Genomic DNA, 27,929 nt, shown 5'->3' on the forward strand with positions numbered 1-27,929 from the left:
TTATTTTCCAAAAGCACTGTTTTTATTTGTATAGAATCCTAACCACTTCAGTGGCAGGAAGAGGAGAGGTTCCTTTTTCAATCCAGGGGTCTCCATAATGTTGGTCTGTTGTTACCAAACACTGGCAAGTGACGTCATGGATTTGGTAAACTATTCAATGTTTAGTCTCTCTCTGCTAGAGCAACAAGGTGAGCATCAATCTCTGCTTCTGTAAGAATCCTAGAAAGCAAAGGGGGAAAAAAACCCAAACTGTTTACTTTCTGAAAACTTCTATTATGCAAAATTCCAAACACACATAAAAGTAGAATGGATAGTAATGAACTTGTGTGTACCAAACACCCAACTTCAACAATTATCAATTTATAGATAATCTTAAAAAATTCTATAAACCCACCACTCATCCCTTTAGATTACTTTGAAGGAATGCCCCAATGTCTTATCAACTCCCTTTATACACAAAAATGTTTACTTGACATCAGATCTACAATTAGGTCTTTTGGAAATAAAACCCTTTTAGTTCAGCTACGATAGAAAATACTTAAACATAAAGCTAAACTACATACAACGCATTCTATTTTAGCTCCTATGTCCAAATCCCTTTATATGCAGTATAACTCAAGATTGTATCAGCTGAGACATAAGAAGACATTCCATACTGAACAAATGATATTTTCTAAATGATGTTTGCAACAAAGAAATCAACTGCTTGGCAACCTTTAACTCGACTCATTACTGCTAGACTTCTAAAAAGTGAAATTTGTCAAAGTGACATTGTTTAGTACAAATTGGGGCAATGTAAGTAGCTTATATAGTCATTGCTGTTCATGTTACATCGTCTAGTTATTATTTACGTATATTTACTATGACAGAATTTATGAATGGTACAAGGGCTTTTTGAAGACACAGGATCTTTGGCTTCTTATCTATCTATCTAATTGATGGAAATAAAAATTTTAAAGGTTATATAGGAGAGTCTTAGAATAGAAAACAAAAACTAATTATAAGTCCTTTTGAGAGATCTGTAAATTGCTCTTGATGAAATTTTACTGTTGAAAAAAAAGGACAAACTTTTCCTACAGAAAAAAAAGATTTTTTTTAATTCTATAAAATTTTCTTAAATCTTTTATGTTTGTATCACTTACCTACAGGCAACAAAAAGAACAAATTAGAAAAAAAAGGCACACTAACAAAAAACTCCTACAGGTCTGGTTAAGTTTAGATTATTTAACCATCTTTTTTCCTACCACGAACCACAAGCATGTGTCCTTATAATTGTGACTGAATAGTTAAGATGCCTTCTACCAGTTTCTTGCATTCGTGGACCTAACTGAAGTATTTTCCATTATTCAAAAAAGCAACCAAGTTCATGGTAAGTAACAACCTCATTGGGTTGCTGGGAGGATTAAGTGAACCTGTATGTGTTAAGCACCCAGTACCGATTTGACTCATGGAAGCTGCAAGGTTGATTTGTGGGAGTTAGTCACTTAGTTCACTTAGTAAGAACAGACAGACATCAAGCATCTGCAATTCAATGAGCTATATTCAAAGTTTGGGGCTTCCAAAGATCTCCAGATAGGGTTTGATGTATATTAGTATTTCAGCTTGCTCTTCAATTAAATAACCACTAAATAACCAAGGCTCCACCTGAAAAACCTGAAAACTGCTTTGACATTTGGAATTTCTATTGACCTTAAGCTAAAAAAAGAAAAACACTTATGCTTACTTTACTCCTTACATAAAAGAGATTACTTTATGTCACCTCTGGCATCAGATAGAAAATCAGTCTGAAATAGGAGAAAAGTAGTTATGTCTCTCTTCAAGACACCTAGTTTAAGTTGGTTTTTTTTTTTTTTTGGAAAGTGTTCATTGCTACTTTTATTTATTATTATTATTATTTTAAAAAATAGTTTATTTTGACATCCAGTAAGTTTTAAAGCAGATCTCTCAGGTGATAAAGAAAATAACTGTAAATGCAGGTTAAGAAAATTCTTTTTTTTCCTCCATAAGTTATAGGACAAATGGGCCCCCACATCTTTACCTTTCTAGGCTGGATTTATCACATGGCAAACTTCTTTAAGCACCCGGCTGATAATTCAACTCACCTGAATTTAGGATTTTCAACCGTAACTACTCCAACTTCTATTTCTGAAGGTTTGAAATCAATTGATAGAACAGTAGACAAACATGTAATTGCAGTCTGAAAAAAAAGTTAAAATATAGTATTTTTCAGAGATTCTAAGCTTATTCAAATCATGAATTACCCACAAGGTATTCATTCTTGCTCCATGTTTTGCTGACGTAATTCCATAGCCACACATTACTAACAGACTGTTTAAATCTATCATGTCACCTGCCAATGATAAAAAACTTGTTTATACAATCCAGCTATAAACCAAAAGGGTCCATCAAACAAAACAGGAAGATTCACACAAAACTGTCCATTTGGTTGATAATCACTACATGGTAGGCACTATGCTTCGCACTTGGAGTGAGATAAAGGGGGGATAAAGATGAATGATATGGTCTTCTTTCAAGGAATTTACAGAGTAACAATTGAAGAATGTTTTAAGTACTTCTGTATCTGATGTGATTAATCACTTATATAATTATGAGTTGCAATAAAAAAACCATTAATAAACATTTAAACGAGGTATAGTACCTCCCAGATAAAAACTAGTTTTGTATCTCCTGTAAGTATAAATAATACTGCCAACCAAACATAAAAGTATTAGACAATAATGTTTCCTTTGTCATTTGTCAAAATCATGTTGTTAGTCTTTAGAAATGGCTGTAGCCCAGACCCTCATTCCAAAATCTAAAATAACTCCTTGGCTATAAATAAGAGGCTTCTTTAGTCTAATGTTACTAAATATTTGTATAAGAATTTTAGCTTATTCTATCAATGTAAAAGTTCCCAATCATAATAAATAATCCCCTCCAGAACTCTGCACAAAGCTAGCTCCAATTCTGCATCCCAGATATAATTTCTCTGCCAAGTCATCCCGTGACCATATTCTTTACTAGGAAGATGTTTGCTTCCCCTAAGAATTTGGCATGTGGCTATTTATTTTGCCATTAGTACACCGTAAAAGCAACATTACTGACTCAATTTTTTTCATTTTTTAAAAAGATTTTATTTATTTACTTATTTTTAGAGTGAGGTGAAGGGAAGGAGAAAGAGAGGGAGAAAAACATCAATGTGTGAGAGAAATATCAATCAATTGCCTCTCCCTCACCCTCAACTGGGGACCTGGCTTGCAGTCCAGGCATATGCTCTGACTGGGAATCAAACTGGTGACCTTTCAGTTCACAGGCCAGCACTCAATCCACTGAGCCACACCGGTCAGGGCAATTTTTTCATTTTTGCTACCAAGAAGCTGAAGACTAATCTGAATCATACCTATGTAGGTCTTTAGGTCTAGACTTGATTCCTATTCTTATATTTTTCCATTTTATATGTGTTTTGTTGAAAGCAATTTCAAATATATTATGAAATGAGAATAGGGAATTAAGTGAATAAAAGCAGTTGTAACTGTTTCCATGTCAGCTGAATGACATCAGTTTTACTACTAAGCTGACAAACCTGGATCTTGTGATATAACCCAGGAATAGAGTTTATAGATGGTCAAGTGTGCAATGACCTTCACTCTTCCATACAGTAAAAAAAACTCAGCTTTGACCCATTTAAAAAATGGGCAAAGGACTTGAACAGATACTTCTCCAAGGAGGACACACAGAGGATCCAGAGACACATGAAAAGGTGCTCAGTATCACTAGCTATCAGAGAGATGCAAATTAAAACCACAATGAGATACCACTTCACACTGGTCAGAATGGCCATCATAAACAAAGCAACAAACAACAAGTACTGGAGAGGCTGTGGAGAAAAGGGGACCCGAGTGCACTGTTGGTGGGATTGCAGACTGGTACAACCACTATGGAAAACACTATGGAATTTTCTAAGAAAACTAAAAATGGATCTGCCTTTTGACCCAGCAATTCCACTCCTAGGATTATATCCTAAGAACCCTGAAACAAGAGAACCTAAGCACCCCAATGTTCATAGCAGCACAATTTACAATAGCCAAGTGCTGGAAGCAACCTAGGTGCCCATCAGTAAATGAATGGATCAAAAACTATTATGTAGTAAAAACTACACAATGGAATTCTATGCAGCAGAAAGAAAGAAGGCGCTTCTACCCTTCATGACAGCATGAATGGAACTGAAAAGCACTATGCTAAGTGAAATAAACCAGGCGGTAAAAGACAAATACCATATGATCTCACCTTTAACAGGAACCTAATCAACAAAACAAACAAACAAGCGAACTATAATCAAAGACACTGAAATAGAGAACAGGCTGACAGTGACCAGAGGGGAGAGGGGAGGGACTTTCAGGGGAAAAGGGGAAGGGTTTGCAGGAACAAGTATAAAGGACACATGGGCAAAACCTAGGGGGGCTGGAAATGGAAGGAAAGTGGGGAGGGCTGGGCGGTGGGGCTGGGATGGGAGTAAAAGGCAGAAAACTGTACTTGAACAATTAAAATAAAATAAAATGTAAAAGCAAAAAAAAAAAAAAAAAAAAAAAAAACAACAAACCCAAAACAAAACAAACAAAAAACCCCAAAACTCACAACTCAGCTTATTTTGGCTTACTTACTTCCACTGTCTGTTCAAATGTCCAATCAAATTTCTTCTTCACTTTTTTTTCAAGAAAGCTGGTTGACTCAGTTTGTTTTACTCCTGCTGCAGTGGCTTTAAACCCGCAGTAGTAACCTGCAGGATCACACTTGTACACCTGAGGGCCTTGTTCTTCATCTATACCAATTAAAATCATACCTGAAAAGAAAGAAAGACCCTCATTTAATGTCTTATACCTTTATACAATAGAATTTCTTAGCAGTTGTTAATCATTACTCTGGTCAGCTCTTTCAGAATACGTGTTTTGCTTTGAAAAGAAAAGAAACCACCTCTTAGGCTCGGACTTCCGGCAAGATGGAGGCATAGGTGGATGCACGGTACCTCCACGCACAACCAAGATTGGAACAACAACAATTTAGAGCCGGAATATCACCCAGAACTGACAGAGGATTTATCTGAATCGAAGTCGGACAGCCAAGAAGTTGAAGTAGACCCGTTCATCCAGACGGGTACGAGGGGTGGAGAGAATGAGCTGGGCGGGCGCAGGCCGGCAGCACACAGAGGTCGGGGAGAACTTGGCGTGAACTCGGCATGTGAGCCATCCGGGGAGCGCAGGATCGCAGTGGTGGACCCTGAGTACGCAAGCGGCGGCTGGCGGACCCAGTGAGGCAGCTATTGTGGAGCAGGGCAGAGCTCGCAACCCAGGATCCCACAGAGGGGATTGAGATCCCAGGAGAATGGAACTACCGCCATTGTTCCCTTCCGCCCCCACATATAATATCACAATCTAGTGAATGGGGTGCCCAGCCCTGGTGAACACCTAAGGCTCCGCCCCTCACTGTAACAAGAGCGACCAGATCAGAAAAAAAAGGAAAAAAAGGAGAGACAGGGAGAGACATGTTTCCAACAGAACAGATCAGTTCCCCAGGACTCATCCTTTTAAGTGACCAAGAAATAGCCAATCTATCAGATGCACAGTTCAAAACACTGGTGATCAGAAAGCTCACGGAATTGGTTGATTTTGGGCGCAAATTAGATGAAAAAATGCAGGTCACCATAAAAGAGATGAAGGAAGATATACGGAGGAGAGCCAATAGTGAAGGGAAGGAAACTGTGTCTCAAAACAATACAGTGGACCAGAAGGAAGATAGAAACAACCAAGCAGGAAAGCATGAAGAAATAAGAATTCAAAAAAACGAGGAGAAGATTAGGAGCATCCAGGACACCTTGAAACGTTCCAATATCCGAATTATAGGGGTACCAGAATGGGAAGGGGAAAAACAACAGATTGAACACATATTTGAACAAATAATAAAGGAGAACTTCCCCAATCTGGCAAAGGAAATAGTCTTCCAAGAAATCCAGGAAGCTCAGAGAGCCCCAAAGAAGTTGGACCCAAGCAGAAACACAACAAGGCACATCATAATTACATTAGCCAAGGTAAAAATGAAGGAGAGAATCCTACAAGTAGCAAGAGATAAGGGGACAGTCACCTACAAAGAAGTTCCCATCAGACCGTCAGCTGATTTCTCAAAAGAGACCTTACAGGCAAGAAGGGGCTGGAAAGAAATATTCCAAGTCATGACAGGCAAGGACCTACATCCCAGATTGCTCTATCCAGCAAAGCTCTCATTTAGAATGGAAGGGCAGATAAAGTGCTTCTCAGATAAGGTCAAATTAAAGGAGTTCATCTTCACCAAGCCCTTATTTTATGAAATGCTAAAGGGACTTATCTAAGAAAAGAAGATAAAGAAAAAAACATGTATAGTAAAAGGACAGCAAACTCACAATTATTAACAACCACACCTAAAGCAAAACCAAAAGAAACTAAGCAAACAACTAGAACAGGAACAGAACCACAGAAATGGCGGTCACATGGAGGGTTAGCAACGGAGGGGGGTGGGAGGAGGAGAGAAGGGGGAAAAGGTACAGAGAATAAGTAGCATAGAATGTAGGTTGAAAATAGATAGGGGGAGGGTAAGAATAGTACAGGAAATATAGAAGCTAAAGAACTCATAAGTATGACACATGGACATGAACTAAAGGGGGGGAATGTGGGTGGGAGAGGATGTACAGGGTGGAGGGGAGTGAAGGGGGGAAATGGGACAACTGTAATAGTATAATCAATAAAATATATTAAAAAAACTGACAAAATACAGGTTATCACCACACATAAATTAGGTAACAGAAATTTCCATTTCTTGAAAGGTTTTATCCAAATTTTTAGAAAGTTCCAATTATCACAAATGTAATTTACAAACAATTTTTTTGAATCCTTGCTATTATTCAAAGCATGTTCCTTTGAACTCTAATAAATTTGGAAAAACTTTTCATATAAATCTTTTTTTTTTCTTTTAATCATTGTTCAAATACAGTTTTCTCCTTTTTACTCCCAATCCAGTCCCCCCTCCCACCCTCCCCACTTCCCTCCCATTACCACCCTCCCCTTAGTTTATGACCATGTGTCCTTTAAGTTTGTTCCTGTGAACCCTTCCCACTGTCCCCTTAAATTCCCTCTTCTCTTCCCTCCGGTCACCGTCAGCCTGTCCTCTATTTCAGTGTCTTTGGTTATATTTTGCTTGTTTGTTTGTTTTGTTGATTAGGTTCCTGTTAAAGGTGAGATCATATGGTATGTCTTTCACTGACTGGCTTGTTTCACTAAGCATAATGTTTCCCAGCTCCATCCATGCTGTTGCAAAGGGTAGGAGCTCCTTCTTTCTTTCTGCTGCATAGAATTCCATTGTGTAAATGTACCATAGTTTTTTGATCCATTCATTTACTGATGGGCATCTTGGTTGCTTCCAGCATGTAGCTATTGTAAATTGTGCTGCTATGAACATTGGGATGCATAGGTTCTTTTGAATTGGTGTTTTAGTATTCTTAGGATAGAGTCCCAGCAGTGGAATTGCTGGGTCAAAAGGCAGATCCATTTTTAGTTTTCTGAGGAACTTTTCATATAATTCTTTTAGGGAAAATAACATACAAAAGCATACTAAGTGTTCTAAAGTACTCTGCTGTAGGTTGACCTACTTTTAGCTCAGTAGTTCTCAAATTTACTTGACCAAAAAATGTTTTCTTTTTTAAAAAAAATTTAAGAACGACCGATTAAGGTTCGAGGGAACTGAAAATGAACGTAAACCCCTTGCGCACACTGGAGCAACATGAACCACACACCTGGGTGCTAATGCTCACCTCTGCACTGCTGGTCTTTGCTCCTGTGGGTCTGTGTTCCCCTACTAATCAGTATAAACTCAATTCTAAATTCTGCACATAAATCTATTGCAAATTAATCATGTTACTAGAATGAATAACAATTAAAGAGTCACTGCCACAACACTTCTTTTTACTCAGCAAAGCAGGTCACAAAATATTAAGAATGGCTTAACTCCTGCTTTCTTACATTCTATATTTGAACCTCTTTTTAAAGTGTTTTCTTCCAAGATATGGTATGAACTAACTATTCAAATTTATAGATGTTTTAGAGAGTCTACTAATGAGGAATTTTCAACCTTATTTTATTGACAAACACTATGACAGGGATCAGGTATCTGCTTTATTCAAATGTTAATCTTACCCTGGAATTTTCTTTACATTTTATAGTTTAATAAATACAAAGTACAAGGGCAACACAAGAGATATCCACTTACTGCCTGGGGGAAGCAAGAAACACTTTTCTACTCTAGGGTCTTGCAAGATGAGCAGGGTTTAATAGGTGGGAAGAACGTGAAGGGCAATCAGGGCAAAAAGAGTCAGACATGAAAGGCCTTGCAGGGTATGCCCAGGGAATGATCTGTGTATTACTGGGTCTTCAGATGAGGGAGGAAAACAGTACAAGAAACAGGCAACTTCGGAGTAAACTGTTAGGGGACCTGCATGTCATATTAAAGAGCTGGGAATTACAATCTAGCCAATGAGTAATCGTTTTTCCAAGGGAGCAACAACCAAAACTTGACTTCAGGATGATAACTCATGCAGCATTATGAAAGGCTAGGAAACAGTGAGAAGGGAGAGAAGAGAAAGGTAAATTTAGTGGCAAAGGCAAGAGATGATGAAAAAATGACAGAAGACATTGAGAAGGAACCCATATTCTGAGGAAAAGCTTGATGACTGATTAGATGACCAGGGAAGGTGGAGTGGGGATAGAAGAGGATGAAAGCAGTGATGATTCCTACTGCAATGATTTCAAGCTTAAAGTGTTTGTAGGACATGGAGGAAGGGACTGGGCTAAAGCTAATGTGGGAGTGACTGGCATACAGGTTATAAATGAAGCCACGAAAGTAGGTGAGACCACAGAGACAGAACAAAAGGGAGAGAAGACCCAGGGAGAGAAATCTAGTCAGCAATGGCACTGAGAGACCAAAAGAACAGGATGAGCTAAAGAAAGTGAAGTGGAGGAGAAAAGAATACTAAAGAAATCAAGGGAGAATTTTTAAGTGAGAGGTCAAAAAATAGGATTAGATGCTAAAGACAAATCATTATGTTGACTGCTTTAATTCTCATAAATGAATAATACTATGTCAGGAAAAACATTGAATTTTTCAGGGTAATTTATTTTATTAAGTCAAAGTCAGTAAATCTTATCCCTCTCCCAATAAAATTTTGTTTTTTTAAAAAGAAATTTATTCTAGCCCTGGCTGATGTGGCTCAGTGGATTGGGTGCTGGCCTGTGGACGAAAGGGTCACCAGTTTAATTCCCTGTCAGAGCACATGCCTGGGTTGCGGGCTGGGTCCCTGGTTGGGGGTGTGTGAAAGAGAGGCAACCAACTGAGGTACATCAATCACAATGCTGTTCCTTTCACTCTCCTTCCCCCCCGCCCCCCCCCCCCCAAAAGTAAATAAAATCTAAAAAAAAAAAGAAAAAGAAAAAGAAAGGCATTTATTCTAAAAATATGAATCACAGGCATATGTGTGTGAGCCTGATTCTTTAGGGTGGTCAAAAAAACAAAAAACAAAAAAACAACTGCATTGTTAAGATGCCCAATTTAGGCATTTCCTTCAAACTAGTAATCTAGAATTGCTGTGGAATCCACATTCCAACAGCCTGATACAGCAACAACTTGGATCTTTCAAATCACATACCCTAACTAGAAATATTTTGATAAAAAGACTAATAGCATCTAAAGCTCAAAAATAACACTGTAAATACTGTTGTGAAACCTATCCTTCATTGCTGATTTATTATAAAGATTTCCTCATCTTATATAATTTCTAAACCATATGTTCAGAACCCAGGTGTTACTGAAATCTTTCTTTATGTATCTTCCCTAAAAAAACAAAACCAAACCTAAATTCATCAATTATTTGGGAGGCTTCTTAATATACTTACAACAACCAAGAGGCCTCATTTCAGCATTCTGTGTGTAGACCTGAGAAATATCAGCAATTCTTTTACACAGCATGTCCACAGGAATCTCATAGCCATACTTGTATTTCCAATTAGCTGCCTCATAGCGTGCCCTCTGTACCTGGGATCTGCTGTCAGCTAAGAGCATAAAAAAGATTTAGTTCTTTACAAGGAAAGAATGAACCTCTAAGCCACACAATTTTCCACATTTATGGATATGTATCTCCATTATGTCTTAAGGAAAACAGAAGTAGTGCACTATGGCTTTTTCTCCCACCAATGAATAGTGAATGACTCAGCCACAAGCACATGACAAAAATAACAAATTTTAAGATGAAGTTCTATACACAGTATTGTCTTTTTATTCTGAGCCATTCACCAGCTGTCAAAATACTATCTATAACTAACAACTCCCTAAAAACACGTTTTAAGAGGAGACAATAATGCTTCTCTTGATATTTTTTGGTAAGCTTGAATTTTCCCTAGATTTCAGAAAACAGAAACCCAAAGTAGTATTTTATAATTCTCACCTACTTCTAACCAGTGTCAATTTAATCAGATTTGAGATATACTGATTTACATCCCCTTAAACTATTAACTACATCTGAAATACATCATCTATGAGAGGGGCCTCAGCCCAGTTTCCCTAACAATAGTATCAGTATCTAATTCTATTATACTCATGATTTTATAAAGCTCACAGTACTCTGAAGATATTGACAGTAGCCTTAGAAAACTGCAAATCTACTCATATCACCTGAAAAATAAGGCACTTCCTTTAGTACAAAACTAGTATAAAAATTAGTATGAAACTCAAAAATATTTTGTACCAAATAACAAAACTGAGTAGATATCAGGCCAATTACCTGTCATTCCTGTCATCACACAGCCAATGTTTTCGGTTATCTTGAATAAGTGAGTCACTGTGCTGGAATCCAGTAATTTGTCCTAATGAACAAAATAAGTCAAGACAATGAAAATCACAGGTCTCTGTGTAGTGATAAAAGTAAGAATGGAATTATAACAATACACTATATAGTAAGTGTCTTCTGTTCACTTCACAGTTAACACCAATTTTTGAAAAAGGGATATGATTTCCTTTTTAAGACGAAATGTTTCCTGGGGCAGGACTACAGTCACCAAAGTGAGGTTCAAGGTCCATCCATGAAGAAAAAAGACCTAGAAATCCCACTGTGGCTAACATCATATCACAGAATTTAATATGTTGATTCTGTCTACTCAAACCATCCATAGTTGTTTAATAAATACTAGGAAAACAGAGTCAAAGCAAGAATACTGTTAATATATATAGGTAATAATATACCTTTGTACACACTTGTGAAAAATTCCGGCATTACATTCTGTAACAACTGGCTGTCTGGGCAGTATTACTTACGGGTACTTTCTTCTGTGTGACGACTACTGCACAGTCCTTGCCTCTGACAGCTACCGATGTAAGGCCGCCCTGGTTAATGGCCTTAAAAGCATATTCTGGAAAACAGAATGGATTGTTTAAAAGGCAGAATAAGTTATCATAGATTCATGCAATGGGATAATAAGCAGTTATGAAAAAGAATGAGCTAGAGCTATAAAAGCTAACATAGAATATTATCTAGGACACAAAAAGTCAAAATAACAACAATAACGAATCATAGTTAAACCAATTCCATTTCTTTCTATTTTAATTTTACTGAATTCAGTTTTATCAGGCTCAAGTAGCAAATCTCAAATAATGATTAAATTAATTTTATCAAATATTTATTATGTTTTATCATTAAAATTTTTTGATTGATTTGAGAGAGAGGAAAGGCAGTGGAGAAGAAGGAGGCGAGAGAGAGAGAGAGAAAAACATTGATTTGTTGCATTCATCCGTGGATTCTTGTATATGCCCTGACCAGGGATTGAACCTAGAACCCTGGCATATCAGGAACAACGCTCTAACTGAGCTACCCAGCCATGGCTGTTTTATCATTTTAAAACTTGGTTTTGTGGCCATTGTTTTTACTAAGTTTGACAGACTAAGTTGCTCTAAGTTTTCTCAAGATGTTTTATTTCTGTTAATTTTTGGTCAATAACTAATTTGACCATATGCAGTTTTAATTGTTCTTAGATTATTTTGCACTGTTTTTTTTCCCTACCAAGCTGAATTTTTCTGGATCACACCTTTTGCATCCATGTTACCTACAACATAGTATTCTTTAGTTTGTCTATAACAAACTTCAGCTTGTGTCCTTCTAGTTGTTGTCAAACCACTACCTAAGTTAAAACAGCTGGATCAAAATAGTAGCATAAAAACAAACTACTTGGCATCACGTAGTTTAGTTGATAATGACTGCCTTTGGAGAACAGAATTATAGATGAAACTATCCCTTCCTATGTTATGTATTTCCATAATATTTAAATTTAACATTTTGTAATTGGGAAAATGGCAACAGAAATTAATATATACTCATTGCAAGAAATATGAAAAGACAGAAGATAATATAAAAGGAAAAATTACTCATAACTCCAATCAGTATCTACATTTTCACACATAATAGATGCTTTTAAAATTCTGTCACGTATTACTCTGGGCATTGGGTCTAAGGCCTGACCTCATTTGTTCAAAAAGTCATTGGTGATGAGGACTAGCTAAGGATCTTCCTATAACAGGAGTTATAATAAAATCCTTTATCAAATATTTCTAAATGACTATCTATTGAAGAGAGAACAAGGGTTAAAAAAAGACTCTAGAAAAATCACTTTACTTTTAAATTAGTAGTCTGTATTTTTAAAAGTATTTTATTTATTTATTTATAGAGAGGGGAAGGGAGAAAGAAAGGGAGAGAAACATCAATGTGTGGTTCTCTTTCATGCATCCCCTCCTGAGGACTTGGCCGGTAACCCAGGCATGTGCCCTAGACTGGGAATCAAACCAGCAACCCTTTGGTTCACAGGCTGGCACTCAATCCACTGACCCACAGCAGCCAGGGTATAGCAAAATCACTTTACAGGAAGTCCTTAAATCTACCTCAGATTTAATTGGCTAATTATAATATTTTACCATCCCATTACACCGCAAATAACTTCTAAAATGTTTCTAAATGCTTCTCAGTTCTGTTTCTCACATGGCCAAGAAAAATTCTACCAGATCATCCCTCCACGGATTAAAAAAAACTATAAACTCTAGACAAAACAATAACTACCCAAAGAAACAAGAAAGCAGTCCAAAGTAGGCAGATTCCAGAGGAAGAGTCAATGTTTGGAAGAAAGGAACGACATGCGGTGAATTTCCCATTTTTGTGCTTTATAGCTCGAGTCCACACTCCAGTCAGGGCTAAACACCCAGAGGAAACCCAGTCCTTTTGGCCTAAAGAACTAGAGAACAGTTTGGGATAGGGGGTAACCACAGATGCTGGAAAGTGAGGGAGAAAGATAAGAGAGCCAGAGAGGGAGAGCTGTAACTTCTACATACAAGCATTGCCCAAATCTCTAACTGATTCCATAACCACACATATATAAGGGGGACCCCCAAAAAACCTGGAATTAATCTTTTGAAGGGTAGTACAGGCTTTCCTCACTAGGTCAGTGTACCAGCTGGTGTTGTGAGAAGCTGTGTTCAGCTTCAGTGACTTTCTAAAAAAATTTTATTTACTTTTAGAGGGAAGGGAAGGGAGGGAGGAAGAGGAGAGAAACATCAATGTGTGAGAGATACATCAATCAGTTGCCTCCCACATGCCCCCAACTGGGGACCTGGCTTGCAACCTAGGCACGTGCCCTGACTGGAAGTCAAAACGGGGACCCTGCGGCTCATTGCAGGCCATAACTCAATTCACTGAGCCACACCAGCCTGGGCTCAGCAAACTTTTTTTAAAGACCCTTTCTATGCGCTTAGCCTTCATGATGGGCTGTTTATGAGTGTACCTACCCAGACTGCTCTGAGTGTTACACAGTTTTTGACAAAAAATGGCATGACCCCCATGCTCCACCCTCCATATTCAGCGGATCTTCACCCCAAGTGATCTCAATCTCACTCCAAGGTATTTTTTCCTTTCCCTGGATGAGAAAAGTCCTCAAGGGGAAACATTTTGCCAATGTGGAAGAGGTGAAACAAAAAACGGCAGAAACACTAAAAGGCATCAAAATCGATGACTTCAAAAAACTGTTTTGGGCCCTGGCTGGCGTAGCTCAGTGTACTGAGTGCGGGCTGTGAACTAAAGTGTCGCAGGTTTGATTCCCAGTCAGGGTTACATGCCTGGGTTGCAGGCCATGACCCCCAGCAACCGTACATTGATGTTTCTCCCTCTCTCTCTTTTCTCCCTCCCTTCCCTCTCTAAAAAATAAATAAAATCTTAAAACACACACACACAAAAACTGTTTTGAGCTGTAAAAAAACCGTCTTGATAGGTGTATTGAATGGAGAGTATTCTGAAGGTGACTGAAGTTTGAACGTGTAAGAATAAATACGTATCTTTATATACATAAATTCTGGGGTTTTTTTTTTTTTGACCCCGCCTCATTCAAGACAGACTCCAGGCAGCCTAACTAAGGATAAAAAAAAAAAAAAGTAACATTTTGAGCTGCCACCCAAGTTAAGTGTCTCCTAGAACAAATCAACACTCTTTAGAGGAATATAACAGAATCCAGTCTTCACAACCTATCCTTCACAAATGTTCAGGTTAATCCAGAATTATTCAACATACAAAAACATACAAACAAACAAACAAACAAAAAACAAAAACTAAAACCAGGAAAATGTGATCCATTTGAAAGAGACCAACCCTGAGATAATCCAGATGTTGTATTAGCAAGCAAAGTTATTTTAAAAACTATGCTCAATGGAAAATATTCTCAAAATGAAATGAGATAGGAAATCTCAGCAGAGGAAGTACAAAAGAACCAAAAAGAAACTGTAAAACTGAAACAATTAATTGGAATAAAAAAATTAACCAAATGGACTCAACTGCAGAATGAAGACAATAATGAATAGGTATAAAAATTAGTAAGAGTAGCCCTGGCTGGCATAGCTCAGTGGATTGAGTGCGGGCTGTGAACCAAAGCCTCACAGGTTCAATTCCCAGCCATGGCACATGCCTGGGTTGTAGCAACCGCACACTGATGTTTTTTTCTCTCTCTCTCTTTCTCCCTCCCTTCCCTCTCTAAAAATAAATAAATAAATCTTTTGAAAAATTAGTAAAAAAGACAATATGGGTCAATACCAAAAGGTACAATACAATGTGTTACTAAAGTCCTATATGGAGAAACAAAAATTGGAAAAAATAATGGCTAAAATGTTTCGAATACAGCTAAAGACATAAAATTCAGACTAAAGATTTAGCAAACTCTAAGTGGGTAAATACAAATAAAACCGCATGCAGGTTTACTATAGCCAAATTCCTGAAAACTAAAAATAGGAAAGAATTTGAAAACAGAAAGGAAGAAAAGATTATACATAAGACCACAATGATTTGAATTCTGCAGACTTCACTGAAGATAGTGAAACATCATTAAAATGTGGAAAGAAAAAACATCAGTTCTGAATTCGATAACCAACAGAAATATCTTCCCACTGCTCAATGGTTTCCTTCTACTATGAGTGTGCACGTCCAGCTATCTGCTTCTTAGAGCAGACATGACGTTCCTCTTCCACCAGCCATTGGAGGAGGACTGGGACCCTGCAGATGATTAATCTTGACCCATTCTTGGGGGTCGAGGGGAGTTTCCTAGGGATCCTATTCCATCATCATACCTGGAATTAGATGAATTTTGGTAGCCTCTTCTTTTTTTCACATCTTGCTGAAGCAAAGTTGTGAAAAACAAAACTATGAACACACCCATTCCCCAGAAGAAATCTGTTATTCAAGATAATTTCCATGAGGGCTGACACCAGATGTTTAACACTTGTGCATATGAGATGTAAACCATCTTGCTCCTAGTCCTCTGCCTCTGGAGCAACCAAGCAGTCTGACCCCTCAGACAAGATTTTTATAGTCTTACAAAAGATTTTATGAATTTGACTCCAAAGGCAAGGGAAGTAATGGCAAAAATAAATGAATGGGACTATATCACACTAAAAAAGCTTCTGCACAGCAAAAGAAATTGCCAACATAACAAAAAGGCAACCAACCAGAATGGGAGATGGTATTTGCAAATTACAGCTCTAACAGGGGGTTAATATCCAAAATATATAAAGAACTCATACAACTCAATACCAAACAAACAATCCAATTAAAAAATGAGCAGGGGACCTGAACAGACACTTCTCCCAATCACACATACAAATGGCCAAGAGATATATGAAAAGATGCTCAACTTTGCCAGCTATTGCACAAGGAAATGCAAATCAAAAGTATGATGAGATACCACCTCACCCCTGTCAGAATGGCTATTATCAACAAGACAGTAACAAGTGTTGAGCCCTGGCTGGTATAGCTCAGTGGACTGAGTGTGGACCTAAGCGTCACTGGTTCAATTCCCAGTTAGGGCACATGCCTAAGTTGCAGGCCAGGTCCCCAGTGGGGAGCGCATGAGAGGCAATCACACATTGATGTTTCCCTCCCCTTCTCCCTCCCTCCCCCTCTCTAAAAATAAATAAATAAAATCTTTTAAAAAAAAAGTGTTGAGAGAAGTTGTGGAGAAAAGGGTACCCTCATTCACTGCTGGTGGGAATGTTAACTTCCACAGCCACTATCGAAAACAGTCTGGTAGTTCCTCAAAAAATTAAGAATAGAGTAATCATATGATCCAGCAATCCCTCTTCTGAGTACCTATCTGAAAAACTTGAAAATATTTATTTGCAAAGATACATGCTCAGCTATGTTCACTGCAGCACCATGCACAGTGGCCAAGACATAGAAACAACTAAAGTGTCGTTCGATAGACAATTGGATAAAGATGTGGTACAAATAATATATACTATAGCATACTCCTCAGCCATGAGATGAAATACTGCCACATACAACAACATGAATAGACCTTAAGAATATTATGCTAAGCCAAATAAGTCAGTCAGAAAAGGCTAAGAACCATATGATTTCACTCATATGTGGGATATAAAACTGAAACTCACAGACAATGGTATTTAGGTTACCAGAGGGAAGGGGTGGGTGGGAGGGGTAGTCAAGGGTAAAGGGGGCCAAATATATGGCAGTGGAAGATGATTTGACTGGGTGGGGGCACACAATGCAATATACACATCATGTATTATAGAAATGTACACTTGAAACCTATGGAATCTTATCAACCAATGTCACCCCAATAAATTTAATTTTTTAAAAATCCTTCAAGAATGAAGGTAAAATACACTTCTAGACTTATAATAAGAAATGCTAAATGGAGGTCTTTGGGCTGAAGGAAAAATGATAGCAAATAAAAACTCCAATCATTAGAAATGAAGAACATCAAGAATGGTATATATATAAGATGCTTTTATTCTCTTTAATTCTTCAAAAAAAAAAAACACCTAACAGAAACCATAATATTCATGGAGTTTTCAAAATGTGTAATTTTACCTATATATAGAAAGGGAGTAAATAGACATAAGGTTTCAAGGTCTGTACATTTTATGTGAGGTAACAAATATTAACTCTAAGAAGACTGGAAGAAGTTAAGCATGTATATTATAATCCTTAGAGCAACCACTAAAAAAATGCAAAGTAGCCAAAAAGCTAATAGATTAAAATGAAATTCTAAAAAATGATTTGACTGGGCAAGGAAGTGGTATAGAGGAACAAACAAAACAGAGTAACAAATAAATAATAAAATAATAAACTTTAATCATGTAATAACTGCATTAAATGTTAATGGACAAAACATTGCAATAAAAAGCAGAAATTGTCAGAATGGATGAATAAGCAAGACTCAAATACATGCTGTTGCCCTGGCTGGTGTGGCTCAGTGGATTGAGTGCCAGCCTGCAAACTAAAGGGTTGCCGGTTTGATTCCCAGTCAGGGCACATGCCTGGGTTTCAGGTCAGGTGCCCAGTGAGGGGCATTCGAGAGGCAGCCACACACTGATGTTTCTCTCCCTATCTTCCCCTGTCTAAAAAGTAAATAAATAAAATTTAACAACAACAAAAAAATACATGCTGTCTGCCAGAGACACACTTTAATAAATGGATAAAACGTATACCATATAAACAGTAAGCATCAGAAAGTTGGAGGGACTACATAGATTATAAGAGCACTTCAAAAAACATGAAAGGAAAACTGACAAAACTAAAAAGAGAAGTGACCAATTCCCACCCATTTCAAGTTTATGATAATGTCACTCAGCCAACTGCTAGAAACAGACACATACACAAAAGTAGACATATATGATATGACCCACATTATCAGCCACCTTGACCTAGTTGATTTGAATATTGCTGGGAACAACAAAAGAATATACAGGCATATGATACAATGGTATAATATAAATGCACACAGTTCATATGTTAGGCCATAAAATGAGTCTTGATAAACTTTAAAGTATTGAAATCCCTAAGTATTGGCAAATTTAAAAATACTTCTGCCCTGGCTGGCATAGCTCAGTGGATTGAGCGCGGCCTGCAAACCAAAATATCGCAGGTTTGATTCCCAGCCAGGGCACATGCCTGGGTTGCAGGCCACGGCCCCCAGCAACTGCACATTGATGTCTCTCTCTCTCTCTTTCGCCCTCCCTTCCCTCCCTAAAAATAAATAAATAAATCTTTAAAAAAAAAAAAAAAAACCACACCAAACTTCTAAATAATCCATGGGTCAAAGAAGTAATCACAAGGGGAATTTAACATTATTTTGAATTGAAAGGTAATAAAAATGTAACAAAATTTGTAGGATGCAGATAAAACAGTGTTCAGGAGGGATTTTATCACTATGGTGAATAGGCCCTAAGGTGGCTTCTCCACCACAATCCCTGCCTCCTGGAGTTCATACTTTTGTGTAATCCCCTCCCCTTGATCGTGGGTAGGACCTATAACTTGCCTTTAACAAATAGAATATGGCAAAAGCAATGAGATACCTCACTCCTGATTACATTATATGAGACTGTCCTGCTAGCAGACTCACTCTAGAGATTCTTTTTGCTAGCTTGGTAAGTAGCTGTATGGCAACAGACCCCCTGTGAATAGCCAGCAAGCAGCTGGGGTCCTCAATTCCCTTCATTCCCAAAATGAATTCTGCCAACAACTTCAGTGAGTTTGGAAGCAGATTCTTCTCCAATTGAGTCTCAAGATGATTAACAGAACTTGGACAACACCATGATTGTAGCCTTGTGAGATCATGAGCAGAGGACTCAGTTAAGCTGTTCCTGGAATACTCCTGTCCTAAAGAAACTATGAGATAGTAAGTGTGTTACTTTAGCCTGCTACACTTGTGCTAATTTTTATGCAGTGTAGAAAACTGATAACATCATCCTGATATGCCAAAGGCTGTGGGTTCAATCTCCCATCAGGGCACATACAAGAAGCAACCAATGAATGCATAAAGAAGTGGAACAACAAATCTATGTTTCTTTCTCTCCCTTCCTCTCTTCCTCAAAATAAATAAATAAATAAATAAATAAAATCAATAAACAAAAAATTTTTAAAAACCTGATACAATAGCCTTAATTGTTTATATTAGAAAAGCTCTAAAATCAGTGACTTAAGTTTTCACTTTAAGAAGCTAGAAAAGGGCGAAGGCAAGCCCAGGTTAGAAGAAACAATAAAGATCAGAAATCAAAAAAATAGACAAAAAGAGAATTCAGCAGAAATTTGATTTTTTGAACAAAAACAATAAACCAACAAAATTATAAATCCAAATGTCCCCAAATGATACCCATGTCCTAATCCCTAGAACTTGTGAATACTACTTTATGTGGCCCCCCAAAAAGGGTCTTTGCAGATGTGATTAACTTAAGGATCTTGAATATCCAGAGATTATCCTAGTGGGCCCTAAATGCAATCACATGTATAAGAGAAGCAGAGGAGTTTTTACACACACAGAGGAATAGGTGCTGTGAAGAGGGAGCAGAATGAGATTTGATATTGATGGCGGTCTAGAAGGTTAGAATGATGAAGCCATAAGCCAAAGACTGCTGGAAGCCTCTAGAAGTGGAAGAGGTAAAGAATGCATTCTCTCTGAGAGCCTCCAGAGAGCACGGCCCTGCCTGACACCTTGATTTTGGTCTAGTGATACTGACTTTCGACTTCTGGTTTCCAGGATGGTGAGAGAATAAATTTCTGTTAAGCCACCAAGTTTGTGGTAATTTACTACAATAGTCACAGGAAACTAATACAAAACCCTAGCTAGACTAATCAAGGAAATAAGAATACAAATCACCAGTACCACGACCAAAAGATGGGGTTATCCCTATAGATATTACAGAGGTAAGGAACAATAACTTCTATTCAGATGATTCTAATATCTGGGTCACCATTCTTAATTTTGCCTAATTTCGGTACCACATTTTCAATTGCTTGCTTTTATTACCCAACTGTTCAGAACACAATTTTGGCTTAAAAAATATTCCATTTATGGCCACAGAAAGCTATTAGTTTGTAATACCAACTCCCCTCTTACACTATCCTATGTACTCACAGACCCTGATCCTTCCCATACCCATGTCTTTGCTTCTTTATGTCCCGCCTGGATTGCCCTCTCACTCTTATATCCATCTAACCAAAGCCTGCCCTTCCCCCTTAAGCCTCTTTCATTTCCCATGGACTTCCTGATTGTTCCAGATGGCATTCTTCAACCCTTTCTCTGAATTTCTACAGCAATTCCTATTTCACCACTAGTTTTAACATTTTAAAATGTGTATTTCTATTCTCCATATCCAGACTGAAGAATCAAAGAAAGTAGGAACCAAGGAAATTAAAAATTAAATTTGCAACCAGAAGATACAAAGTCAAAGGTTAGACATGAACCCAACCAAACTTACTCAAATTGGCTTAGAATGCAGGGTTTCCTAGAAAGATTTTATTTATTTATTTTTAGAGAGAGGGGAAGGGAGGGAGAAAGGGAGGAGGAGAAACATCAATGCTTGGGAGAAACATCTATTGGTTGCCTCTTGCACGCCCCTAACCAGGGACGTGGCCTGCAACCCAGGCATGTGCTCTGCCGGAAATCCAACAGGTGACCCTTCTGTTTGTGGTATGATGCCCAACCCACTCAGCCACACCAGTCAGGGCTCTAGAAAGATTTTAATTAAAATGGATTTTATTTATTTATTTTTTTTTTAGGAAAAAAATTTCTGTTAGTACTTGACCCTCATTTACACATTGCAAAATCATCTAAGGCTGGCACATGTTTTGCAGTTTTCCACAGTTCCGACCACTCCTTGTCACATCTCACCAAGCCTGTTTTACTCATTTGTATTACTTATCTGGTCTGTTTAAATGCAAAACAGAAAAGCAACAAAAGATAAAGCTACCCCACCACATAAAATCTTGTTTCATAAAAAATATTTTACACATTAAAAAATAGCTCTTAATAGAGAATGCACCTGTGAACTAAAGGGGTCCTCTTCCTCTCTCCCTCTCTATACAGACTACTGCTATCAACAGAACTTTCTGTGATGACGGCAATGTTCTATATTAGCACTGTCCAGTATAATAGCCATTAGCTACCTATGGCTATTGAGCACAAGAAATGCGGCTAATGCAACTGAAGAACTGAATTTTAAAGTTCTTAAAGAATTATCATTCCTACTGTTCATCTTTTACTTCTCTGAACTTCTTTATCACTACTCCCATTTATCTTTTCAGCCAGCTCCTTAAATATCAGTATTTCCCAGGATTCTGTCATTTCTCCCTGTCCCTGGATGATTTTATCTTATCACTGCTAACTCTGTCATCTTTAGCACTTAACCCATACTTACACATGTCTATTTTGTCCACAGGCATGCACAAAAATAAATGTCTCTGTCTATAAATCTATACTTTTCTTATAGTCCTTATCTTAAACCATGGTATTCCTAACCGCTCAGTTTTTCAAGCTACAAACCTGGGTACCATCCTTAATTCTTCACCTCTTCTCTCTCAGATGTCCACTCTCAGATCTACTCAGTTTCCTCTTCCTCTTTCTCTGTCAGCACCTTAGTTCACTCATTACGGTTTATACAGATTTAGTGAACAAGCTTCTTCTAATTGGTTGTCCTGCTATCACTCAACTCTCCTGCACTCTGACTTAATAATAATCCTATCATTCTGAAAGACTTCTGCTAGCTATGCCTAAAACCCACTGGACAAAATCCAAACCCTTGCATGGTACCCAAATCTCTTTAAAATTTTTGCTACAATTTACTCTTCTGGCTGTCACTGTCTATGCTCTAGTCACAATGGCCTATGCACTGGCCCTCCAGAATTTCCTCACCTGATCTCCATCTAGATCAATTCATCTTCCCTGGGGAAAGGCTCCTGGCTCTCCCTGGCAGTGTCACTTCCCACAGTGCCCTTCTTTGTACTGTCATTTTAGTAGTATGTTGCAATTTTCAATACAATTCTGTATAAATCACAGGTGGCAAACACAAGGCCCAAGGGCCGAATCCAGCCCTCCAACCTTGTTTTATCCCGACGGCACCTTGTTTCTACCCTGCGGCAGCACCAAGCTCTCACTTAACTGTTAAGAAGTAGCTACATTTATACAGTCCTAAAATTACATTCTGCCCTTTGAAGGCACCTGGTGGCCCCTGGTGACAATGAGTTTTACATCCCTGGTATAAATGAATCACCATTACAACACTATTATGATAGCACTTATATTTTGTAATAATTTCCAGAAAACTGGAAAATGTCAAGAGTAAAGGATCTACAGATAATTTCACAACTAAAGAAATACTGGCAGGGCCCTGGCTGGTGGTGCTCAGTTGGTTAGATTGTAGTCCAATAAACTGAAAGGTGGTGGGTTTGATTCTGGTCAGGGCACATGCCTAAATTGTGGTCAGCCCATCCCCAGTCAGGGTGTATACAAGAGGCAACAGATCCATATTCCTCTCTCGTGTCAGTGTTTCTCTCTCTCCCTCCCTTCCCCTCTCTCTAAAATCAGTTAGCAGGTCCTCAGGTGAGAATTAAGGGAAAAAGATACTGGTAGGGTAAAAAGTAGTATCACAGTGTACAGCAGAGGAAAAGGCCAATTAAGAAAAAATATAATGATTTTGGGGTAGCATTTAAAAGTCTTGCTTATGTATTTATTGAAAACATATTTAAGTAAAAATTTTTTAATCCTCACCTGAGAATGTATTGGTTGATTTTAGAGACAGAGGGAGAGAGAGAGAGAGAGAAACATCAATGTGAGAGAGAAACACTGACTGGCTGCCTCCTGTACACACCTGGACCAGGGCTCAAAGCTTTAATCCTTCAGTGTATGGGAGGACGCTCCAATTAACTGAGCCACTTGGCCAGGGCTGTATTTATTTTTTTAAAGCCATAATTCATAGGCTGGAAATAGTAATTAGGCACTTCAGTTCCATCACTAAAGATTTTGGGGTTTTTTTGGATAAAATTCCAGAAACTTGCAAAACTAGTAAACACTATTATGTTAATCTCAGTAATCTGTTCTTGAATGTTCAAGATTATGCAGGAAAATAATAACTGATAGCCCATTTCCCATTTTTAAATGGGAGAAATTACAATGGATTATCCTCAACCATGAGTCACAAATATCTATAAACTGTAACTTAAATAAATAGTAAAATACATACCTATATGTATTTGGTTGAACCATATGAAACAGCCATTTTATACATAAAAAAGGGTCAAGATCAGCAGCTTTATATAGTTCAACCTAACAGCAAACCGTAAGATTAGAATGTAAATTGCTTCCTTCATTATAAACAAAATGGTTAATAAATAGTTGTTTTGAATAGAGATCTCTTTTTCTCAGCAATCTCTTACTCACTTAGCTTCCTTTCCTACAAAAGTTTCCCAATTTTCCTGGGACTCATTTGTATAACACCAGGGAAAAACAGGGGCTACATCTAAAAGGCACTGTGACAGAGATCAGGACAAGCATACAATGCAGGACAATGGCTCCCAGTATGACCTGCTCAATGTGATGCTAGCAGTAGTGGAGATGCACATTCCCTGTATGGATGCTCATCAGCATCTACAGGTGATTTTGAGGTTTTGCCAACTACAGGAATGTACCTCAAGATTTTTCTCACTCATACTTTTGTTTTTCGGGAGATAAAAAACCCTTCTCCTCCCATATAAACATGCACTGGGAAAGTGATCCATACAGTCTATGAAATTTGGTTATTAAAAAAACAAGAAATGTTCTCCTGGGGAAGGCAGGATATGTCTGCATTCAATTTTAATGCTGTGTGACTACAAACATTTTGTTATTAAGATTTTTTGAAGTTGTTCATTCTATCTTTCCTTAATGTTGTAACTCAGCTGGAAAGTGTGTGTCATTTCACGGTGCCTCCATGAATACTACACTTCAAGCGGATGGAGTCACTAGAAAGCTGAGTACTAGTGGGAAGGCGAATATGAAGTTTCAAAATATAGCAGTGTTTGACCACATTACTTTTTTGCATAGTTACGTTAGGTATGTATTTAAGCATACATACATACATATGTGTGTGTATGTACTCACAGACGTTTAATGTCAAATCAGAATCAAGGAGGGCATGAGAACTCTGGGTAAAGTACTGAGAAACACTACTTTAAAACCAGAAATTTTTTTAACAACAAAAAAGGCAAATACTAAGTACTTCTCAGTCCATTTATTTGTAAAACTCCTGATTCCATTTTTATCAGCCACCTGTTTCTTCCTGAAACAGTTATTGAACACTTACTATGCAACACTGTTCTTAAGTACTTTACATCTACTAACTCATTAAATCCTTACAGACCTATAAGGTAGGTGTAATTATTATCTCTATTTTACACATGAAGAAAATTCTCATAGTTGGTGTGGAACAGGGACTCAAACCCAGGAATGCTGGCTTCAATGCACAATGTCACTTCTAGATTAAAAAACCATTCTCTTCAGTCTGTCTCCACCAGCCCATTTCTTTCCGGTTCCTTATCAGTATGCTCCCCTGTTAGAAGCAACCAGGCAGCGCTCACATCCACCTGGCGAGTAAATTCAAGTGACTGCTCCTCTCCTCTTGCCACACCTACCCAACAAAAGATCAGCAAGCAGAAAGTAACCAGGCTTATATGCTCCACTTGGGCTTTAGTCCCCCTTCTGATAACTTGGGGAATTCCTACAATGAGATTTCAAAGCTAGATATTCTGTATATAGCTCTATGGTTTCTCTGCACGAGTGCGCACACACACACACACACACACACACACACACAACTCGAATACACATGTCAACAGACATTTTTCAATCGTTACAAAGGGTACAAATGACAATCAAGTCTCCCTACTCCCTGGAAATGCACACTGTCAATGATTTGTTTATAATTATGGTTAGCATTTTAACTTTAAATTTCTATTTCTATTTTTTGATTTATCAACTTTAGACTATATTTATCTCTTGAGTCCCAGCTACAAAAGATGAAGAGCATACTCATCTTTCCATTAATCTTTCCTCCCTTTGTCACCTCATTTTTGTTATATTATTTTTCCACTGTCAGTGTTAAAGTTTGCACTCTATAATTTTTATATGCTTTGTCTTAGGTATATTCTAAAGTTTATAAACTACTGGGTTGGCCAAAAAGTTCATTTAGTTTTTTTCAGCATGATGGCACTAGTAGTGCTTAGTTGTCTTTAACTTCATTCAAAACAATTTTGTTAGACTGAATTGGGACAGCTGTCATATCAGTGTGCATTTAAAAAAAAACATCAAAATTGGTGAATTTTTCTGCAGTCATTTTAAGATTGAAAATAGAAGAATATATGCAATGTTTTTGGCATATTATGCTTCCCTATTTCAAGAAATGTAAAAACACAACTGAACTGCAAAAAAAAAGATTTGTGCAGTATATGGAGAAAGTGCTGTGATTGACCAAATGTGTTAAAAGTGGTTTGCAAAGTTTCTTGGTACTAATGACATTGTAACCAAGTAATTCTTAGCTGTGGGGCTGTCTTATGCTTTGGAAAATGTTTACCAGAACCCCTGGCCTCTGCCCACCGGAGGCCAATAGTGGGAGACAACCCACATACTCAAAATATCCAAATCAATAAAGTTACTGGTGAAAATGAAAAATGTGTCTTTTACAGAAAAAAAAACTAAACAAACTTTCTGGCCAACCCGATTAACACACAGTATGTACAATATTATTATGGTAATGTACATATATTTCACTAGAGAAGCAAGCATGGATGGGAAATATTCCAAATCTACAGAGCATTTAATCAAAGAGTTCCCACACCCCAACCCCCTCAAAAAAGCCAAAGAATTAACAGGAATCTAGTAACATTTACTGAGCACTTAATACTGCGCTAGGCACTCTACATACATCACTTTACTTAATCCTCAAAACCACCACATAAGGAAGGGATTATTAGCTCAACTTTGCAGAGAAGCTACAGCTAAAATTCTATCACTTGGTTGGCTAGTATGGAGCAAGAATCTGAATCCAGATATGGGCTCCAGGGCCTGAACTCTTCATCACAATACTGCTTGCTCATACTAACTATTCTTTCACTTTCCTTTTCCTAGCACTGTCTAATTCGTGCCCTGAATAGCAAAGAGAATGTTATTCAACAAGGCAGAGTTTAAAATCATTCTGTCTAGATATTACTGATCAAAATATTGACTATATTTTTCAACTGGGCATGAGTTAAAACGGTTACTGAATCACCCAATATGATATTGTTTCTTGTTATATTATATACAGTATGTAGCCATACAATGGACTGGTTTCATTCCAAATTACCTTTGACTCTATTTCTGAAATTTACAGATGTAAATCAGGTTCTCTTAGTATTAAATTTTCTATGGCAAGAGGTTAAGAGTCATAGTTATAATCATAACCTAAACCCTGACACTATTTCCACCCAACAAAATACGCTGTTATACTAAATAAATATCTAATTTAGACTTTCTTTCCACTAAAACTTTCTTCAGTAAACAGCTAGTTCACCACAACTCATCTACAATTCAGAACCAGCTTTTAAACTAGAGGAGCAGTCAAACAGATGTGGATTAAAAGTAGATGTTAGTTTCAAGAGCAGCTCATTCTATCTACCAGTTTTCCAAAGATGTCCTGAGCTCTGTAGGTACTAGTAATTTAGCATTCTCCTTTTTCTTTTTATCCGTTTGTTTACGTTATCTGCCATTCCCTTTAAGTTGTGAGCTTCAGTATTGGGGGGGGGGGGGAGACATCTTTGCATCCCCTGGGATCAGCAGTGTCTGGCACACAGAAGACTCTTAATGTCTGTGTGGAAACAACCACAGAAAAAGAAGTGCATGCTGCAAACAAAGGAAAACGGAGAGAGAACGTTTTAATTGGGAGGTTAAAGAACCAATTGCTCTTTAGAGAAGTACAGACGTTGGGTCCACCTAAGCCTAAATGTAACAAGTAAACAGGCGTCCGGAAGTCGGAGTCAGATATTACGGTCCTACCTTGCTTAGCTGCTTATTGTGTCCAAGCAGTGAAGCCGCTCGCCCTGAATAACAAGAGGCCTTCAGCCTTCGGGTCTATGATCTCTGCCTCCAGACTGCGGTGAGACCACCACGGGACGTCAAACCAGACTAGGCCCTTCTGCCCCAACTCTGGCCACGCTTCGGCACCGGTCTAAACTCCAGGCCGTAACATGACAGAGCAATTCGAGTGGACCAAAGGCGCACCTGGTTCACTCACCTACTTGGTAGAGCCGGCCTTCAGGTGAAAAAATGGTAATGTGGCGGTCAAAGCCAGCGCTGGAACCACGGGACATGTTGGTGTACCCACTACTTCAAGAACAGTATCTGGGCCCCGTAGCTCCCGCACCAGGCGTCTTAACCCCTCCGGAAGTTGCAGCGACTGCTTCCGGTGCACTGGCCGACTTCTGTCGTTCCGACGCGCTGAACTCACGACTCTCGCGTCAGCGGGGCCGCGGAGGG

At 38.1% G+C, this 27,929-nt stretch overlaps 1 protein-coding gene and 1 pseudogene across 1 annotated transcript; both read right to left on the reverse strand.

Annotated features, from left to right (window-relative positions):
- PSMA6 (proteasome 20S subunit alpha 6) lies at positions 1-27,929 on the reverse strand. The gene is made up of 7 exons (XM_028507743.2): positions 27,688-27,929; positions 11,383-11,477; positions 10,853-10,934; positions 9,969-10,124; positions 4,662-4,840; positions 2,103-2,197; positions 1-219 (listed from the first exon to the last, which is right to left on the reverse strand). Exons 1-7 carry the CDS (start codon positions 27,761-27,763, stop codon positions 162-164), a joined length of 741 nt encoding a protein of 246 aa, XP_028363544.1. The 5' UTR covers positions 27,764-27,929; the 3' UTR covers positions 1-161.
- Positions 15,557-16,243, reverse strand: LOC114491476 (annotated as a pseudogene).

This window comes from Phyllostomus discolor, chromosome 1, assembly GCF_004126475.2.
Source record: "Phyllostomus discolor isolate MPI-MPIP mPhyDis1 chromosome 1, mPhyDis1.pri.v3, whole genome shotgun sequence".
Classification (NCBI taxonomy): domain Eukaryota; kingdom Metazoa; phylum Chordata; class Mammalia; order Chiroptera; family Phyllostomidae; genus Phyllostomus; species Phyllostomus discolor.

What these genes read in the sequence shown, in the direction of transcription:
- PSMA6 (XM_028507743.2), bottom strand. Translation starts at nt 27,763, where the DNA reads ATGTCCCGTGGTTCCAGCGCTGGCTTTGACCGCCACATTACCATTTTT. An exon ending in TGTGATGACAGGAATGACAG is followed by an intron (nt 10,125 to 10,852) that starts GTAATTGGCCTG and finishes TTATGCTCTTAG; the next exon opens with CTGACAGCAGATCCCAGGTA. An exon ending in GTTGAAAATCCTAAATTCAG is followed by an intron (nt 220 to 2,102) that starts GTGAGTTGAATT and finishes TTTGCTTTCTAG; the next exon opens with GATTCTTACAGAAGCAGAGA.